The sequence below is a fragment of the Budorcas taxicolor genome, chromosome 5, assembly GCF_023091745.1.
Source record: "Budorcas taxicolor isolate Tak-1 chromosome 5, Takin1.1, whole genome shotgun sequence".
Classification (NCBI taxonomy): domain Eukaryota; kingdom Metazoa; phylum Chordata; class Mammalia; order Artiodactyla; family Bovidae; genus Budorcas; species Budorcas taxicolor.
The window spans coordinates 123691592-123713575 of NC_068914.1; the positions used below are offsets into that span (position 1 = coordinate 123691592).

Below are 21984 nucleotides of genomic sequence, written 5' to 3' on the forward strand. Positions count from 1 at the left end.
AGCCCAGTAGGAGTTAGCTAGATCCCAAGAAGGAGAGGATAGCATGGACAGCCACATCCCCTGGGAAATAGCTACAATTTATGGTGATAAATGTTTGTAAACCAAATGGTAGTAAACACAGTATCTGTGCTGGAAACATGGCTTTTTTCCCAAGGTCTGTGATTGAAAACAGCCTTGCAGCATGCTACTTTTAGCACTTGGAACTCAAATGTATGGAGTCAGTACTGGGTTTCCCCTATAGATCTTCATTCCATAGAGCCTGAAGCCCTATAGAGAGGTTTTGTGGCAGGAGTTACTCTCAGGTGCCTTTGAAAATTCAGGGAGCAGCGCTGCTGAAATCTCAATGTGTGTACAAATTCCCTGAGAATCTTTTTTGAATGAAGGGTCTGAATTTTTTACTTCCAAATGGGGCCTGAGACTCTGCATTGCTAACCAGAGGTTAGGTGATGTTGAAGATACTGATCCATGGATCACACTTTGAGCATCAAGGTCATAAGAGGTGGATTTTAAGCAATTAGAGTAAGCAGATACGGTATGAGGGAAGAGCACTGGAGCTTGACTCAGAGTCGTAGTTATATGAACATGATGAGTCGCTTAACTTTTCTGAATCCAGATTTTCATATTAGAAAAATGAGTATGATAAGATAATAATACTTGCTGCATGAGATTGTTATGAGAATTAAATTAATGTTATGTGAAAACTGACCAGAGCATTTGGTATATATTCATTGCTGAATAAATGATTGTTGATCCTATATAAACATAAGCATACAATTCAGTATTGGTAACTGATAAAGTTGAGGGACACTTAGGCTATGTGCCCTTCATCGTTCTACAGGTTCTATTCTTTATTCCACCTCTGTTGTCAATTACAGTGTCTAGAGTTTAGCAAGTGGTCAGTGTTTGTGGCATTGCATTGATGGCAGCGTTGATCACTGCCAGTGTACATTTTTGGCTTCTAAGACACTGATGTCATACTAATGACCCAATGTTTCCCCATGGCACTAACAGGAAAGAGAACTTTCACCCAAAATAATAACTTTCAGGCCTTGAGTCCTCTTTGAATGAAAAATGTAGTCACTGGGAGAAAACTAAAATAAAGAAGACCATCAGACCAATTTTCAATAAAAATATGAGGATAAAATAGCTCATCATTCTTTGCCAGCCAGTATCTCATAATTTCACAAATTATGTATAAGAGCTCTCTCTCTTAGAAAAGCAAAGATGGACATGGGTAGTTTGTCTGGCTTGCTTCTATTAGGACCCCAGCCTGCAATGGTGTAGCTAGTATGAGAGGGGCTCGAGCCATTCTCCACATTATAAAGTGGCTCCCATGCTGCCCAGGTCATGTGCTCAAAATTGCTCCTCTGAAGGTTAAAGTTTCTATTTAAACAATTTATAAAATTTTAAATAGAATTCTCAAAAAGCGCATAGCAGGAAATGGAAGGTGGAGAAATCAGTGAATAATCTTCAGCATCGTTTACATCTTAACATCTCTTTCCACTGAGAATTCGGAGACAGAAACTTGTTAGCACCTGGAGGAAGTCTAGTTTAATTTATTTGCAGTAAAATCCAGAGTGAATCCGTTAATCTTTGTTAAAAGAAATGAGATTTTCAAGTCTAATCAGAGGATTTAAAGTTTTATTAAAAGATATCCTTTTTTCCCCTCTTATAATCTATAGGTCTCAGGAGAAAAAGGAAGAGGCTATCACCTTACTGAAGGATTCCATTAAATATGGTCCAGAGTTTGCAGATGCATATTCAAGCTTAGCTTCATTATTGGCTGAGCAGGTAATTGTTTCCATTTAGTTTTACATAATATTTTCTTAACTGTTTCTGTTGAATGTATAAATTAATGTTATAATCACAGATTTCTTATATCATTTAACTTGAAGTTCATAATGGACAACTAACCTGTATGTCAGTTTTCTTGATAGAAATCACAAATCTAGGTTTCTCACTCCAGTATTCTTTGTGCACGTATGGGGTCTCTAGACTAAGATGGTCCATTATAAACCACTACTAAATTCTCTATCACTTTGGAACAAAATCTGTCTTGAACAGTACGTGATATTTGCTTGTTTAATTACTACTCATTTATATTTTTCTGGGGAATTGCTAATGGACTAAGATCTCTGAACTCAGTATGGAAACAATTACCGATAATCTTATAGATCCTATGTCTTTTAATACCTATCAGAAGATCACAGAGTCACATAGGCAGGCTCCTAAGAGAGAACATTTTTCATGGCATAAAATGGAGAAGTATTTTGATTTCCCTCCTTTTCACTGTATCTAAAATTCCCAGGTGGCTCAGTGGTGAAAGAATCCACCTGCCAATGCAAGGGACGTGGGTTCAGTCCTTGGGTTAAGAAGATCCCCTGGAGGAGGAAATGGCAACCCACTCCAGTATTCTTGCCTGGGAAATCCATGGACAGAGGAGCCTGGCGGGCTGCAGTCCATGGGGTTGTAGAGTCAGACGACTAACTGTACATGCAGGCTCCTGGCTACAAACCATTTGATCCCACATTTCAGTGTTCTAGATGCATGCCCCATGCTGTGGGAAAACAAATAGAAATTGTCTTCTCTAAACTGATGATAGAGTTTTGTTGACACACAAAAGTGCCCTCAATAGAAGGTAGATTCTGCTATTATATAATTTCCAGATTGTCTTTAAAATTAAACTCAAACTCAACACCTTTGAAAGATGCCCTCCAGCTTTGACTTAAATGTAATGAATGATTTGATGTTGTCAGGTACACAGGGGTGCAATTTGCATTTGAAAAACCTTGGAGATTTCACCAGGAAACAAAATTAGGACATTCAGTGGCTATTTAAATGTCAGAAGTGATAAATCTAGTTGTCTTGCTCTGCTAGTGTAGGTGGGCTTTAGACAAAGGCCTGTGTCTGTAGTGAGTGATTTTAATGCATGTTTTAACACAAAGTTTAAGCTAAAATGATGATGCTCATGTTTTATGATAGACATGGCAGTCCTCAGCTGCCTTGGTTTGTGTTGAAGCAGACACAGTAGGAGTTTTCTGGAGAAAAGATTCCATCATTATTCCCTTTTCTCACTACATCCTAGCTCCTTCATTTTCATAGGAAGACCGCCTACCTCTGCCTGGCTGGTGGCTTGCAGCTACTCAGACAAGGCACACAGTTGTGGCCTTTGCACTAACTGTGCCCTTTGCCTGCAGCACTGTTCTCCCAGACATCTTAGAGTTTCCTTCCTCATCTATGGTGGTTTCTGCCCAAATATTTCTGTGTGGAAGGGCTATCTATGATTACCCTTTCGAAACAACTCCGTCACTGCCCCACACGTTCTCTGATTTCTCTCCGAAGCATTCATCACCATCTAACATACATTTATTTACGTCTGTGATCTTACTCCCACCATTAGAATCTCCATGAGAAAGGCTGTTTTTTTATTCATGACTTTCCCCTCTTTGTCTGTCACATTGTATGCAGTCAGTAAATACTGAGCGAATGAAAAGTGAAAGTCACTCCATTGTGTCTGACGCTTTGTGATCCCATGGACTATACAATCCATGGGGTTCTTCAGGCCAGAATACTGGAGTGGGTAGCCTTTCCCTTCTCCAGGGGAGCTTCCCAACCTGGGGATCGAACCCAGGTCTCCCGCATTGCAGGCAGATTCTTTACCAGCTGAGCCACAAGATGAATGGATATGATCTGAAGACCATGTAACCCCTCCAGTCCAGCACGTGACCAAGGTTTTACTCATCTTTAAAGTAGGGCTGGGCATGTGGGCAGTGTTTCATGTAACAACCTGTGCCTCAGGGTCATGCTCTTGTGCTGCAATGAGGGACAGCGTGAGAACAGCCAGGTGAAGTTACTCCTTCCAGCCGCGGACCAGGGTTGGGTTGAGGCCAGCACCTGCTACATTGTTCAGTGGCTTTTGGATGAGGACTCAAGGGAAAATTTCTCTCATGGCTCAATATTAGGTTTCTCCTGAACTACAAGTTTTTTGCTTTATTTTTTAATCTAACACATGAAAAATCTTTCAGATGCTAAGAAAATCAGTTCTAGCTTTGTCTCCATTGGCCCCACCCCAAATAACTGCTGTCTCGACAGGATAGGCTACTTTTCTGTGTGTACTGCTTTTACTGGGTTTATCATTTTCCTTAACAATTTATTTTATTCAATTTGTGTTCTCTATTTTTGAAAGCTGCTTCAATTCTCTGTAAATAAATAAAGCACGGCATTAAAATCAGACTTTCCTAGTAGCTCAGTTGGTAAAGAATCCATCTGCAATGCAGGAGACCTGTTTCGATTCCTGGGTGGGGAAGATCCCCTGGAGAAGGGATAGGCTACCCACTCCAGTATTCTTGGGCTTCCTTTGTGGCTCAGCTGGTAAAGAATCTGCCTGTAATGCAGGAGACCTGGGTTCGATCCCTGGGTTGGGAAGATCCCCTGGAGAAGGGAAAGGCTACCCACGCCAGTATTCTGGCCTGGAAAATTCCAAGGACTGTATAGTCCATGAGGTCACAAAGAGTTGGACACGACTGAGCAACTTTCACTGTCAAGATCAGTCACATCTCTTTTTTCTTCACAACTTGCCAGGACATACAATAAACATTTAATTGTTCTTCCTGATGAAAATTACCCTGAAGGTAAAAGACAATGTCACTCACTCAACTAATACCAGTGATAACAAGGTATGTTGTTTTAGGGGGAGCCCTTACCGACACTGACACAGTTCCTTCTCCCTGTAATGCCATCTTTTCTTTCTTTCTAAATCATCCTCATTTTTCAATTCAACTTTCACTTCCTCCCCCAACACTCACCCACCTCCCCATCTCATGGGGCGTTAGATTTCCTTGGAGCTTTTATGAAATGTTCAGGAACATGCATCAACTCACAAACCAATCACATAATTTTATTTCTTGAATTAATATCTGAACTATATAATGTAAACAGTTTATCAGGTTTGTTTTTCCTCACAAGACTGAAAGTTTCTTTAACAAAAGCTATGTCTTTGTATGCATATTGCTTCTCTAGGGCTCAGGGTTCAGTTCAGTTCAGTTCAGTTCAGTCACTCAGTGGTGTCCGACTGTTTGCGACCCCATGAATCACAGCACACCAGGCCTCCCTGTCCATCACCAACTCCTGGAGTTCTCTCAAACTCACATCCATTGAGTCGGTGATGCCATCCAAACATCTCATCCTCTGTCATCCCCTTCTCCTGCTCCCAATCCCTCCCAGCATCAGAGTCTTTTCCAATGAGTCAACTCTTCACATGAGGTGGCCAAAGTACTGGAGTTTCAGCTTTAGCATCATTCCTTCCAAAGAACACCCAGGGCTGATCTCCTTTAGAATGGACTGATTGGATCTCCTTGCAGTCCAAGGGACCCTTAAGAGTCTTCTCCAACACCACAGTTCAAAAGCATCAATTCTTCGGTGTTCAGCCTTCTTCACAGTCCAACTCTCACATCCATACATGACTACTGGAAAAACCATAGCCTTGACTAGACGGACCTTAGTCGGCAAAGTAATGTCTCTGCTTTTCAATATGCTGTCTAGGTTGGTTATAACTTTCCTTCCAAGGAGCAAGTGGCTTTTAATTTCATGGCTGCAATCACCATCTGCAGTGATTTTGGAGCCCCCCAAAATAAAGTCTGACACTGTTTCTACTGTTGCCCCATCTATTTCCCATGAAGTGATGGGACCAGACGCCATAATCTTCGTTTTCTGAATGTTGAGCTTTCAGCCAACTTTTTCACTCTCCTCTTTCACTTTCATCAAGAGGCTTTTTAGTTCCTCTTCCCTTTCTGCCATAAGGGTGGTGTCATCTGCATACCTGAAGCATTTTGGTCAGAAATTATAAAGTTAGAAGCAAAAGGAACATACATAGTGATTTAGTTCATCAATTTGTTTCTCATGATAGGTGAGTTAACACTTCTGAAATTGATTTATGTGTACCGATGGAAGTTTGTAGGAGACAAATTTCACACTTTCTGAAAAGCAGTATGAAAAGGCAAAATGATAGGATATGGAAAGGGGAACTCCCCAGGTCGGTAGGTGCCCAGTATTCTACTGTAGATCAGTGGAGAAATAACTCCAGAAAGAATGAAGGGATGGAGCCAAAGCAAAAACAATACCCAGCTGTGGATGTAACTGGTGATAGAAGCAAGGTCCAATGCTGTAAAGAGCAATATTGCATAGGAACCTGGAACGTCAGGTCCATGAATCAAGGCAAATTGGAAGTGGTCAAACAGGAGATGGCAAGAGTGAACGTCGACATTCTAGGAATCAGCAAACTGAAATGGACTGGAATGGGCTCAGGATACTTCACTGTATAATGCAAGCCAGGCAAGCATACATGCAGCATCTCTGGACTTCATGCACTTCCGGGTCAGTTCCCCAAATTAGGAGAATTTGACAGTGAACCAGGCAGCCTATTCTAGACCCCACTTCCTAGTAACACCTGTGCAAACTTGAGTGAGAAGTGTTCCACCTCTCTGGGCCTCAGTTTCCAAATCTAAAGTTGATAACTACTCTAAATCACGTTCCCTAACTCTTACGGCTCCAACATGTTAAGAGCATCTAAAAGTACCTCCTTTAAAGTCAACTAAGTGCTAATGAACTTTTTCATGAATAACTTAAGGTTTCAATTCAATTAGTGCTATTGTTTCTATACAAATAAAGTATTAACATGTTAATATTGTGAAAAGCGATTTGCCTTAATAAATATCCAAGTTTCAAGTTGTATTCCTTTTGTAAATTGATGAACTCCAAGTTCATGAAAAGTTACTTTATTAAAAATGATGACAATGTTTGGTGACACTGAAATTTTAGTCCATTCATCAATATCTTACTATTAACAAATTTTATAGACATATATCGGAGAAGGCAATGGCACCCCACTCCAGTACTTTTGCCTGGAAAATCCCATGGACAGAGGAGCCTGGGAGGCTGCAGTCCATGGGTTTGCAAAGAGTCAGACATGACTGAGTGACTTCACTTTCACTTTGCACTTTCCTGCATTGGAGAAGGAAATGACAACCCACTCCAGTGTTCTTGCCTGGAGAATCCCAGGGACAGGGGAGCCTGGTGGGCTGCCGTCTCTGGGGTCACACAGAGTCGGATACGACTGAAGTAACTTAGCACAGACTTAGCAGCATAGACATATATATCTGTAAAACATAGTATAAATATATCTATATGTTTAAAAAGGGCAACATATATACACTTTCTTAGTTATGTTTTAAAAGTGTCAGATGCCTTATTTAAAATCGATTATGGGGTGAATTCAATTTTTGAGAACCATAATGGCAAATTGATATAACATTGTGGCATGCCACATAAAGTTATAAACAAGTTTTAAGAAAAAACAAATTATACTATGACCACGACCTTTCCTTACATACAAAGATCACATCTTTTGCCAGCCTTTCTTATTCTCGATTCAAATGTAAAATACTGTGAACTTGAAGAATGTGATTGAAAGATTGAAAGGTTCTTCTGCTCCTTTGGGCAATTGATTTTAACATCAGAGAGGGCTCGTGAGAGAGTAGCTGTTGGGCATAACTCAGGATTGCTTTCGGTCTCTAACTTTCAGCATCTTATCTTTATGCTTTGAATTATTTAATAAAAGAATGCTTCAAATGCACAAGCACCAAGCTCATATCCTTTGTTAGCAAATAAATTATTTCTTGATAGCACAACTTTATTCATCAGCGTTCCAGAAAGCAAACCATAGTCAAGCTGTAACACACTGGTAACCCTTCCGTCACTTTACTGGTCATCTTCCAGGACCACCATATGTGCATGTGCCTAGCCCATGCTCACTGTGGTTGTGGTGGCCCACAATGTTAGAGAACCCTTTCCTGTATGGAGTTGAAATCAACAGTCCTGTGATTTGCTCCCCCTGGGCTGGGCCCAAGGGATAGCTTATTGAGCACAGTTTTTAGATTTCGGGTTTTTTAAATTTATTTGTTCTTAATTGGAAGGTGATTGCTTTACAATATTGTGTTGATTTCTGCCATACATCAACATAACCCAATCATAGGTACACATATATCCCCTCACTCTGAACCTCATTAGAACTGACCCGTCCACTTCATTAGAACTGACTCAAATGCGCTCCTTTTCATGGCTGAGTAACAGTCTATGGTTTATGAGCACAACCGCCTTGTCATTTCTCTGAACAACTCTTTTCTATACTAACCTTGTTTCTAGTTTGCCCTGATTTCTAAACACTTTCCTTCTGGTCATGTGCTTTACATAGGCTCTGGATTGCCCATTTTCTCTATGACAAAATGGCTCCCAAATGGAACTGGTTTCTTCAATTATAGTTCGGTAGTTTCAGGAGGATAAGAAATACTTCCCTGGCTTGAGATTATGTTTCTATTGCATAAAACCCTAAAATTAATGATATTAACTGTTTCAGACTTTATCTGAATCTAACACTGTGCTTCTTATTCTGTTGGAACTTGAAGGTAGTAAGTAAATCTATTTGGACATAATAGAGAATTTGAGAGAGAAAATCTGTAAAGTAGGCCAATAATTTGAAAACACCTTATATGAAGGAGCATATTAAGGCCCATGGTGGAGCACAGATTTGAAAATGATATATAATAGGAAGAAAGTTAGGTGTCTGAAGAAAGTGTTTTAAACATTGTAGAAATATGGCAGTATTTTGGAGAAGGCTTTTAAATACATAGTTGAGAGCCATGTTTCAGGAAGATGGTGTGGGAATGGATAAACTCTATTGTGGACGAAGAAACCTTTTGTACTTACAAACTGTGTGCATCTGAAGGCTGAAAGAGACAAATATTAGAAAATTAAAAACTCCAGAACAGAGCACCTAAGGGACTTAGAAGATATATGGCCAATGAGAGCTGTGGGGAAACCAAGGAGAAGCAAGATTTCAGAAACAGAAGAAATAAAATTACACTAATAATATAAAAATCTAATGGAAAACATGGAAAGATCAAAGAAAATAAAATTCACCTTTCACCCCTAGTATCTGGAAACAACAAATATTACCATTTTTAATATACTGCAGTTCTTTTTAATATACTGACTTTTTCCAGTGGAGGTATAATTGAGATATTGGGGGCTTCCCAGGTGGCACTAGTGCTAAAGAACCCCCCTGCAGGAGAGTAAGAAACATGGGTTCATTCCCTGGGTTGGGAAGATCCCCTGAAGGAGGATATGGCAACCCACTCCAATATTCTTTTCTATTTAAAACTTTAACTGCAGTTATTTTCTTTTTTGGTCAAATTTATTTATTTTTAATTGAAGAATAATTGCTTTACCGTATTGTGTTGGTTTCTGCCAAACATCAACATAAATCAATAATAGGTACACCTATGTCCCCTCCCTGTTGGGTATCCCACCCCTCTAGGTTGTTACATAGCACCAGTTTGCCACTCCAGTATTCTTGCCTGGAGAAATCCACAGACAAAGGAGTCTAGTAGGCTATAGTCCATAGGGTTGCAAAGAGTTGAACACAACTAAAGTGACCTAACATGCATGCATGCATAATAAACATATTTGTTTCAGATATACAATATAATGAATGATACAATATTTGTATATCTTGCAAAATGATTATCACAATAAGTTCAGCACCATACATAGTTACAAAATTTTTTGTGTGTGATAAGAACTTTTAAGATTTACTGTCAATGCAAGACAGTGTTGTTAAGTATGCTCACCATACTATACAGTACATCCCTAGGACTTAATCACGTTATAAGTGAAAGTTTGTGTCTTTTGACCCCCTTCACAGATTTTATCCACCCCTTTCCCCTGCCTCTGGGAATCTATTCTCTGTGCTTATGATCTTGGTGGTCTATTGTTGTTTTTTTTAATATTTAACTGAAATATAGTTGATATATGATATTATTGGGCTTTTCTGGTACCTCAGCTGGTCAAGAGTTTGATTCCTGGGTTGGGAAGATCCACTGGTGAAGGGATAAGCTACCCACTCCAGTATTCTTGGGCTTTCCTGCTGGCTCAGATGGCAAATAATCCCCCTGCAATGCAGGAGACCTGGATTCTATTCCTGGGTTGGGAAGATCTCTTGGAAGAGGGAACAGCTGCCCATACCAGTATTCTTGCCTGGAGAATTCCATGGACAGAGGAGCCTGGCAGGCTACAGTCCATGGGGTTGCAAAGACCGCTTTCTCCTGCCTCTGGGAATTTATTTTCTCTGTCTATGAACTTGGTGGGCCAGGTTTTTTTTTACATTTTTTAATTGAAATATAGTTGATATATGATATTATATGTTACAAGTGTACAATATACTGATTCACAATCCTAAAGATTATGCTGTATTTATAGTTATTATAAAAATTGGCTGTATTCCCTGTATTGTAGAATATATCCTTGTAACTTATTTCATACATAATAGTTTGCATGTCTTAATCCCCTGCCCCTATATTGCCCATCCCCCCTTCTTTCTCCCTATTGATAACCACTGGTTTGTTCTATCTATGAGTCTGTTTCATTTTTGTTATATTCACTAGTTTGTTGCATTTTTGCAATTCCACATATGAAAGTGAAGTGAAAGTGTTAGTCACTCAGTCGTGTCCGACTCTTTGCAACCCCATGGACTGTAACCTATCAGGCTCCTCTGTCCATGGAATTCTCAAGGCAAGAACTGGAGTGGGTAGCCATTCCCACTCCAGGAGATCTTCCCTACCCAGGAATTGAGCCCAAGTCTCCTGCATTGCTAGCAGATTCTTTATCATCTGAGCCACTCAGTTCAGCTCAGTTGTGTTCGACTCTTTGCGACCCCATGAATCGCAGCATGCCAGGCCTCCCTGTCCATCACCAGCTCCCGAAGTTCACTCAGACTCAGGTCCATCGAGTTGGTGATGCCATCTAGGGAAGCCCAATTCCACATATAAGTGATATCATACAGTATTTATCTTTCTCTTATTTATTTCACTTAACATAATACCCTCTATGTTGTTGCACATGGCAAAATTTCATTCTTTTTATGGCTGTGTAGTATTCCATTTCTATAGATAGATAGATAGATATAGATGTAGATATACTAATATGATATATTATTTATCCATTTATTGGTTGATGAACACTTAGATTGAGTCCATATCTGGGCTGTTGGAAATAATGCTGCTATGATATTAGAGTGCATGTGTCTTCTCAAAATAGTGTTTTGGGGTTTTTTGAATATATAATCAGGAATCGAATTGCTGGGTCATATAGTTCTATTTTTAGTTTTTGAGAACTTTACCTCTAGCACCACCTGGGAAGCCACCTGCATCTCCTCTTTGGAAGAATATCTATTCAGGTCTTCTGCCCATTTTTCAATTACATTTTTGTTTGTTTGTTTTGATATTGAGTTGTATGAGCTCTTTATATATTTTGGAAATTAACTCCTTATCAATCATATCATTTGCAAATATTTTCTCCCATTCAGAAGGCTGTCTTTTTGTTTTGTCAATGGTTCCTTTTGCCATACAAAAGCTTTTAAGTTTAATTAGGTTACCATTGTTTATTTTTGCTTCTATTTCCTTTGCTGTAGGACACAGATCCAAAGAAATTGTGCTATAACTTATATCAAAGAGTGTGCTAACTATATTTCCTCTGGAGTTTTATGATTTGTGGTCTTATATTTAGGTCTTACCCATTTTGAGTTTTTTTTTGTACATATTAGAGAATGTTCTGATTTCATTCTTTTATGTATAGCTGTCTAGTTTTCCCAGCAACACTTATTGAAGAGGTTGTTTTTTTCCACTGTATATTCTTGCCGACTTTGTTGTGGATTAATTGATCATAAGTGTATAGGTTTATTTATGAACTCTATTCTGTTCCATTGACCTGTGTGACTGTTTTTGTGCCAGTACCATACTGTTTTGATTACTGCAGTGATGTAGTGTATTCTGAAGTCATGGAATATGATTCATGTTTTTGTTTTCTGTGGGGTTTTTATATGTGAGATTATATAATATTTGTCTTTCTCTGACTTATTTCAGTTAGCATAATGTCCTTAAGTTCTATCCATGTTGCTGCAAATGGAAAGATTTTGTTCTTTTTTTGACTGAATAATATAACACTGTGTGTGTGCATATATGTGTGTGTGTGTGTGTGTGTGACATTTATTTATCCATTCATCCATCAATGGACACTTTTTGTAGCTTGGCTATTGTAAATAATGTTGCAGTGAACATACAGGTGGAAATATCTTTTCAAATTAGCATTTTTTGTTTTCATGCTTAATAGTCACATGTAATTTATACCCTATTCTTTTGACTTGCTATTATGTTATATATAATATTATACACATTTTCATACTGTTAAATGATCTTCATAAATACCATTTTAATACCTACTTACTAGTTTATGAAATGATGAATTATAATTTATATAATAATATCTTAACTATTGGTCATTCAGGTTCTTGTGTGTGTGTGTGTGTGTGTGTGTGTGTGTGTGACTTTTTCTTCTTTATGATTCAGTATTTTGGATCATTTGCTAATGATAGATTTCCAGAAGTATTCCCATATCAAAGTGTATCTGCATATTTCATGACCCTTGAGATGCATTACTAAGATGGTTTCTAAAAGAACAGTACTAATACAGTATACCACCAGCAGTCCGTAACCTCTGTCTTGAATGTTAGTGGAACATTTAAATGGAAATAGCATGTGGACAGGTGACAGTGCAAGAGATCAGGACTGGAAAGATAGATTTAGGACTTCAAGTACATGCATCTATATTATGTTTAGCTAATTTGTCTTAGGAGAAAATGGAAGAGTAGTGTGTGGGGGGAACCTTAAAGAACTGTTAAACCTCCTCATTTTGCAGATAGAAATATGAGGTGCACAGAATTAAGTTTGCTCAAGGTCATACAGATAACTAGTGTCAGGACCAAGAATGGGGCCTGTAGCTTGACTCCTCTCCCACTGCTCTTTCAGCATATGATGCTGGGGTCCCAGGATTGGACTGTGGTAATAGGCTGTAGTTAATGAGGTCAGGTGTACAAGTACCCATGTGGAAAAGGAGAGGAAAAACCATAGACGAAACCCAGCAGGGTGGGTTGTCATAGATGTTAGATACATAAAAGGATGCAGAAGAAAGTTGCCACTCTGTGTCTACTGCAGCACAGAAGTCAAGAAAACAGAATAGAAAATAAACTTAGGTTCAAAGCTTAGGTGGTCTCTGGCTTACTAGTCTCTTTTGGTTCTTCATTAGCATTCAGAACTGGCTATACTCCAGCTTCACAGATAGGGTTGTAAACATTTACAAGCCCACCATCATTTTTAACCAGCCTCCTCTTGCCATAGGTTATATAGCTTGCATTACACAGCAGTAAAGGAAATAAAGTTAACATTATCATCCTGTAAATTATAACATTATCACTGTCAATTATTGCCAGCCTATGGAAAAACTCAATTAATTAATTTGATAACACTTAAAATATGTTTCTTTAAGTGTCTGGGGATGTGACTTTAACTGATACAAGAATGGAAAGAAAATTGGAACAATAAAATATAAATTAGAAGTATAGATCAAAAATAAGTTCAATTTCTCTTGTTTGACAAGTGTCATCTTTGGGGTAGATTCAGGCACATATACCATTGCATGTATGGTCAGGTCACCTTGAGCTGAACCCTAACATAATACTTCATCGATTTAAGTGTTCGATTCTTATTTATTGAGCACTTAAGTATCACCAAGTATTAGAAGAAGTTGCAAGTATGGGCCTTAACTCATGGAACTTAGAGTCTAAAAGGGAAGAATACTCTTAGGGGAATAATCACCACCCTCTGCCCAACTCCTCACCCAGCTGTGACATATGTGCAAAGAGAGTACCAGTGAGGGTGTCACAGGGACCTGATCTCATGAGAGAATGCGTGTTTGGGGAGAGGATCACTGCCCAAAGAGTGAAATTCAGTTTGGTACCTTAAGAACATATAGATATCAATGAGATAAAAAATCATTAGGAAAAGTTTTCTGGCTATAGAAATTAGACCAGGTGAGGGCTGTGCAGTGGGAAGTGTGATTCCTTCCTCTTAGGGGAGCAAAGTTGTGTGCCTGAAAGTACATAGAATGAGGACAGAAGAACAGGAGAACCGTTTGGAAATGGGAATGCTGCAATTCCATGAACATGTAGCTCCCCTTCCACTCTTCCTGGTCTCTCTTTCTCTTTTCTGGGGGTGGGGCATGGTTTCTTTGGCCACCCTTTTCCTGGTCTGTCGACTGTTACACACTGTCACATTTGTCATACTTTCTCTTTAGCTTTTATGATTCTTGGCATTTCCTCTTTAAAGTCATCATTTCTTTCTTAAATTGTCACAGGGTAATGTCGATCACAGTCTGCTGGGTGAGGAGAAAATTGAGGATTAGAAATACCCGAATTCCTTGATGAGGAGGAAGGCCAAGTTAATTGATTCATTTCAGTTAAATGCAAAAGAGTATTAGACATCTAAATGTTGCCAGCACCTTTCTCATAAGCGTCCATGTCAGTGACTGATGGGGGAAGAACTGTTCAATAAAGAAAATAAAAGCAAAGGAGAGGGTGAGAAAAGAGGCACCTCTGCTTTATGTTCTGAGCCATTGTGTCTTAAAGAGCTGCCTGGAGGAGTCACTGACATGAATTTAAATGTCGAGCGGTCCTACATTTGCCAGGCTTGTAATGGTAAATAGTCGTTTGGCTAATGGGGACATCCCTGACAGATCTGTGTGCGCACATCGTTGGTCAGAGTCAAAGGACTGGGAAGCAGACCAGACGCACAGCCGTGATGTCAGAGCACACAGCCTTCCTGCTCCAACCCTGTTGGTCTTTCACCGCTTTGGAACATCACACCCTACACCTGCCATACAGTAAGAACATGTTACAGGCCACTCATTAAGCAGCTGTTCACAAAGGGTTGACTACGCCTCCTGTGGTCCAAGAAGGTTTGTGCAGTTTTTATAATAGTCACAAGTAATTTGCCTTTTTAACTCTAATTCTTTCCCAAGTATACAGTAGTTTTTATAGGCTATGTGATGTATTCACAGTCATGAAAAGAATATGAAAATATTCTCCCCTTTCCAACTGAATGTCTGTGTGAGACCACATTCCTTCACATACTTCAGCTAAAAAACATGCAGAAATAGATTAGTATAAAAGTAAATATAAGAACCCAGCTATCTTCTATCAATCCAGTTATTTAAAATACTTGGAAAAATAGAAAATAATATCAGTCTTCTCACTAACTTTTTTTTTGCTTTGGAAAAATATATTTTCTTATGAATATGTTATGTTGGTTTATTATTTTAAGTAAATATAGTTTATTATCAGTTTATTAAAGAAAAATGTCTGCTTCATTTCTGTTGTGGTAAATGTTCATAAATGTACATCATATAAACCAAGCTCTTTGGGGTCCTCAGTAAGTTTTAGAGTGCAAACCAGAAGTTTGAAGATAGCTGCATTGAGCCCATGTCCATTTGCTCTCCTGGTTGCTGCAGTTTGAACTATAAGAAATCTTTTCCAGACATATCAGTTGGCCTGAGAGTAAATGACAAAAGGCCCATTTTCAGATCTACTTCTCACTTCCCCTTCGTTGAGGTGAAAAGCATGCCATGTCGGTAATTACGGCATATACAATGTGGAGATGTTGACAGTATTTCATCTCTGCCCCTGGGCTCTTTGGTTTCCACCCCACTGAAAATTTTTTGAGCCTTGGAGTGGGGCCCATGGCTGCACACTGCCCATTTTTAACCACTGTCCTCGAAGGCTGATTTCATGCTGAGGCAGTGGTTGGTTAGGGACTCTGGTGGCCATATTATTTGTCAGAACTATTCTCCGGGTCACAAACATTTTTAATTAAAGTTGTCCTATAAATAGCTTATATTCATTTCCTCTGGCTCTCACAAGTCAGGGGAGACTGGGAGTGATCAGCTTAGGTCAGGACATCTAGCCAGATGAGGTAAATGAAATTGAACTTGAGGGATTAAGTATACTGCTTTTGAAGATAAATGCACTGCCCTTCCAGAGAAGGTGAAATTTGTTTTAAATAAATACCTAGAAAGCATTCTTCTCCTGCACTGGTGGTTCCTTTACGTTTTTTAATAAGTGGAGTTAATCATTCTTTGAAATTTACAGTCAAGTGAAAGGACAAGAAAGACAGATATTGAAAACATTTTTCATAGAACCCGAGTCTGGAGGCTGCCCTTGGGGATACCAAAGGCACAGGAATGTGATTACTTTCTCTAGACATGGATGGTCTTTTAAATCGCATTACTTCTTTGGACTTTGAAAATTGCATTTCTAGTGGAGACCCAGCTCATAAATCCAAAAATGGATTTTAGATGAAAAAAGTGATCTCTTTGCCTTTTTGGAGCAGCCACGAATGTGGGGGAAAAATAAAATTAAATCAGGCACAACCATAATTGTACTTGAAAGCTCTTGTTTTTGACTTTAGCAACTTAGAATATGAGGACATCAATTTTATTCCTTTCAGGAAAAATATCTTTCAACTCTCTCACAGTTTAGTTATAAAGATATTTTTAAGATCTCAAATAGCACAGATTTTTTTCGAGCACATTTTCATATTATACAGTTGCTGGAGTTAATGGTAACCTGCATTTCCTGGCGTTTGGAGAATCTATTAAACACCAGTCTGGGTGTCACTCCTGTTCGCTTCCCAAGCACCTTGCTTTTGTGACACTCTTCCCAGCCATCACAGTGTCTCCCTCTTGCCCAAATCTCACTGTCTTGTCTGTGAGGGTAGGATTGTCTGTTACCCACTCTTCTATCTCCGCTATAAACTTGACACATGGATGGTGCTACTACTTATACCCCTGGGAGACAGACGCCCAAGACCTGGGGAGGAGTGAAACAAAATGCTTCAATTTAAGGAGCTCAAAGACAGCTAAACTACGGAATACAATTCAATGTGAGCAGGGTAGTAAAGAGCTAAGTGTATGTGATCTTGAGCCCAGGTTCCCTGGTATTGTTACTGTGGCCTTATCAGGTGTTGCAACCCGGTCCCCGTGGCATTTCCCATCAAAGCTCTTTATTTAACCTTATATGAGAAAAAGTAAGTAACTTGAATGTTCTTCCTTTTAATTATTTTAATCATCTCTGATACAGAGGTCAGTAAACAATTTCTTAGAGGCAACCAGAGAAATAATGCCCTGGCTAATCTGAAACTGGGTAACCATTTCTTTAAAATCAAGATTTTCTTCTGTTATGACCAGTGCTAGTGTTTGATACTAATGCCATCTCTGAATTTAAATGTGCTCAACAAATACTACTCCTAGTAGTAGTAATAAGGGTAGAGGCTAACATGACAAAGTGCTACTTGCTAGGCATTGTCCTGAGGGCTTCAGCTGTTTTAATCCACTTAATCTTCAGAACAACCTTCTGAAATAGGTTATTCCTTTACACTTGGCAACATAGAGGGGGGGAAGTAAAGTCATAGAGACAGTAAATGGTGGGGTTGGGATTCCAATCCATGTGCCAAGCACTGGCAGCCCAATTCTTTTTTCTAATTTTATTGATGTACAGTTCATGTACAATGTTGTGTTAATTTCTACTGTATAGCACAGTGATTCAGTCATGTGTGTGTGTGTGTGTGATTCAGTCGTGTGTGTGTGTGTGTGTGTGTGTGTGTGTGTGTGCGCACGCGCGCGCGCATGTGCTAGGTCATTTCAGTCATCTCCAATACTTTGTGACCCTATGGACTGTAGCCCACCAGGCTCCTCTGTCCATGGGATTCCCCAGGCAAGAATACTGAAGTGGGTTGCCCAGGGGATATTCCTGACCCAGGGATCAAATGCATGTTTCTTATGTATCCTGCATTGGCAGGTGGGTTCTTTACCACTAGTGCCACCTGGGAAGCCTCTATATATATATATATAAAACATTTCCCTTTTTATATTCTTTTCCATTCTAGTTTATCATGGGATATTGAATATAGTTCTTTGTGCTATATAGTAGGACCTTGTTGTTTATCCATCCTATATATAATAGTTTGCTTCTGCTAATCCCAAACTCCCATTCCTTTCCTCCTTTCCTCTCCTACCCACCTCCCCCTGCCTTGGCAACCAAGTCTGTTGTCAATGTCTGTGAGTCTGTGTCTTTTCTGTAGTTATGCTCATTTGTATTTTATATTCCACATACTATAGTGATGTCATATGGTATTTGTCTTTCTCTTTCTGACTTACTTTGCTTGGTATGATAATCTCTAGGTCCATCCACATTGCTGCAAATGGTATTATGGTGTTATTTCATTCATTTTGATAGCTGAGTAATATTTCACTGTATAAATACACCACATCATCTCTATCATTCATCTGTCAATGGACATTTAGATTGTTTCCATGTCTTGACTATGGTAAATAGTGCTGCTATGAACATACGGGTACATGTATCTTTTTAAATTATACTTTGTTTGGATATATGCACAGGAGTGGGATTGCTGTATCATACGGCAACTCTATTTTTAGCTTTTTTGAGGCGCCTCCATATGGCAGCCCAGTTCTTAATCACTATGCTGTGCTTTCTATAGTAATTACTGAAAACATGTGCTGAATGAATGGGCAAGTGAGTAAATATCCAATACTATTCTCTGTTAATTCAATTGGGATCTTATGTAATTTGTGACTTGCCTGTCTCCATTTAACACACACACATGTACACTCACCAATTTGTGAGACCTTCAGTGGGTGATGGGGCTTCCCAGGTGGCACTGGTGCTAAAGAACCCACCTGCCAATGCAGGAAATTTAAGAGATGAAGGTTTGACCCCTGGGTCAGCAAGGTCCCCTGGAGAAGGGCATGGCATCCACTCCAGTATTCTTGCCTGGAGAATTCCATGGATTCTGGAGGAGCCTGGCAGGCTAAGTCCATAGGGTGGCAAAGAGTCAGACACGACTGAAGCGACTTAATGTGCACACACACAGTGGGTGATATCTTCATCAAGTTTTTTTTTTCTTCAATAGATTGAAAAGAAATAGCTTGAGATTTTTCATTCATCTTTGAGTTTTTTTTTTTTTTTAGTTTGACAATTCTTTTGAGTTTAGCCATTAGAAAACACACTTTTAGAAACATGGAAATCCATTTTTGCTGGACTATGGATTTGCAGTTCAAATAAGAGAAATTTGCCAAATTTAAACCACACCTTGTTCCCTCAATTGTACGTAAGTATGTAGATTAAGAGAGATGGCATTGGTCATTCTACCAAGAGTTAAGTGTCTTTGCCTTTCTGTGTCAAATCAGATTTAGACATCTTGACTTCTTGTTCAGTACTCAGGGCATTTTTACTCACAAGCTTTAGGTGTCATGTCTGAGAAAAATGGTGCTGTCATTCCCCTTTCCTGTTTCTGTTTGAATGCTTAGTAGTAGTAACTTCTGATAAAATTATGGACAGTGTCCATGATCAGAGCACACAAAAGGAAAAGTTGCTCTGTGTTTTATGCCAAACCATTGCCTTTCACCTGACATTCATAGCAGTACTAGGAGGTGGTTTACTCGTGAGTTATTGTTAGAACCTGAGTGGCTTTGAGTCATTAATTAGCCATTACCTTCTATATTATAAAAGAAAGCGTGACATGACTATCTCAGATGGTCGTGGAAAATGTGCCTAAAAGCTAATTCAGAATTATTGAAGTGTGTTAAAGTGGATCATTAGAGTAGAAAATCAAAGCAACTGGAAGAAGATCTGTTGAAGCTGTGGCAATTGATGTGAGCCTTGCCACAAAGGGAGGAGTTGAAGGTGTGCCTTTGAGGGACCCTGTATTCCTATTGGAAGGATGCAGCTTGGAGATGGATAGTGGAGGGTGATAGGGAAGTAACAAATGGTTTGGTAAGCTATAGAAATATTTTTTTTTTAAGAGATAGGCAAGTTCAGTTCAGTTCAGTCGCTCAGTTGTGTCCAACTCTTTGTGACCCCATGAATCACAGCATGCCAGGCCTCCCTGTCCATCACCAACTCCCAGAGTTCACTCAGACTAACGTTCAGTGAGTCAGTGATGCCATCCAGCCATCTCATCCTCGGTCGTCCCCTTCTTCTCCTGCCCTCAATCCCTCCCAGCATCAGAGTCTTTTCCAATTAGTCAACTCTTCTCATGAGGTGGCCAAAGTACTGGAGTTTCAGCTTTAACGTCATTCCTTCCAAAGAAATCCCAGGGCTGATCTTCAGAATGGACTGGTTGGATCTCCTTGCAGTCCAAGGGACTCTCAAGAGTCTTCTCCAAACCACAGTTCAAAAGCATCAATTCTTCGGTGCTCAGCCTTCTTCACAGTCCAACTCTCACAAAGCCCTCTCATAATCAGCATCAACCTCCACACCCACTTCCTTCAAAAAATTCTCCCCTCAAAATCATACAGTATAGGTAGGAGAGCTATCCATGCAAATGCAGCTGTTAGACAAATAGCTAGGCCTCCCATGAGTTTGAGCAAACTCCAGAAGATAGTGGAGGACAGGAAAGCCTGGCGTGCTGCAGCCCATGGGGTCACAAAGAGTCAGACACAACTTAGCGACTGAACAACCACCATAACCCTGTCTCCCAGTGAGATCACCCACCTCAGAAGACATTCCTATATGAATGGATCACCTGTTTTCATCCAGAGGGTTGCTGGGATGGAAGGCATCCCATTCAAACATCTACTTTGAGGCTTTTTCTGTAGGGCAGATCCTTTCAGATGTTCAGTTCAGTTCAGTCGCTCAGTCGTGTCTGACTCTTGGCAACCCCATGAACTGCAGTATGCCAGGCCTCCCTGTCCATCACCAACTCCCGGAGTCCACCAAAACCCATGTCCATTGTGTCGGTGATGCCATCCAGCCATCTCCTCCTCTATCATCCCCTTCTCCTCCTGCCCTCAATCTTTCCCAACATCAGGGTCTTTTCAAATGAATCAGCTCTCCACATCAGGTGGCCAAAATATTGGAGTTTCAGCTTGAAAATCAGTCCCTCCAATGAACACCCAGGACTGATCTCCTTTAGGATGGACTGAGTGGATCTCCTTGCAGTTCAAAGGACTCTCAAGAGTCTTTTCAACACCACAGTTCAAAAGCATCAATTCTTCTGTGCTCAGCCTTCTTTATAGTCCACCTCTTACATCCAAGATGTTGCTTCTTGGTAAACATCAGCTGGTTTGTGCTGAAGGAACTAAACACAAGTATGATATCATTGATATCCATGCAGTTGATACTGACTTTAACTCAAAGTAAATAGTATTTGATCTTGGTGCCTATTGCATAGCAGATGTTCAGTAAGTTATTTTCTGCTTTTCCTATTTCTGTTATTCAGTTTATTGCTGATTTAAAAAAAATTCTCTCATGTATTTTTCTTTGTTCTTTTTTTAAGGAGAGATTTAAAGAAGCTGAGGAAATATACCTGGCTGGAATAAAGAAATGCCCAGACAGCTCAGACTTACACAACAACTATGGAGTTTTCCTAGTTGATACTGGTGAGATTAAAGAGAACCTGTTGAGATGAGATAATACTATCTAACAAGCTAAGTGGCAATCCACCCAAATAATGCTTCAAAAGTAGAACTCACTGGGCTTGGCAGGAAACTCGCATTGACAGTCCTGTTGTACTTGCTGTCAGTTTTCTAAATCTTCAGTCTGTTTGGTAAAATCTGCCCCATTCTTATAATCAGATCGTTCAGGAAAACTTCCCAGGTGGCCAGAAAGTGGCCTTGATGGTTTAATGAGTAGCTGTCTCCTTTGAATAGCATTTATACAAGTTTATAAATCTATAATGATGAACTGTTGTTCTCTACAATGATGCAGAAACTGCCTCTGAATCAATTTACTGGCAAATGGTAAATACTTTTCTACAGCTGATTTAAAAGTCTCTAGAATTATTTCATCATTCCTTATGTGATACTAAGGAACTGTTCCATTATAATTGATATACTCTTATAGAACAGGTGCTATATAAAATATACTTGCTTTGTCTCATTTAATGTAAAACTTTACTGGGCAGGGATTCTGTTTTCTTTATGATTTGCGCTCCCACATCCTGTTGGCGTGTGTTGAATACTTAG

General features: G+C 39.5%; 1 protein-coding gene across 1 annotated transcript in view; it reads left to right on the top strand.

Moving 5' to 3' along the window:
- The window catches only part of TMTC1 (transmembrane O-mannosyltransferase targeting cadherins 1), a 318256-nt gene that overhangs the window by 281219 nt on the left and 15053 nt on the right, over nt 1-21984 (top strand). Inside the window, exons 13-14 of the mRNA XM_052640320.1 lie at nt 1683-1791; nt 21297-21399. Of these exons, the coding sequence (XP_052496280.1) occupies nt 1683-1791; nt 21297-21399 (212 nt within the window). The remainder of the gene's footprint in view (nt 1-1682; nt 1792-21296; nt 21400-21984) is intronic.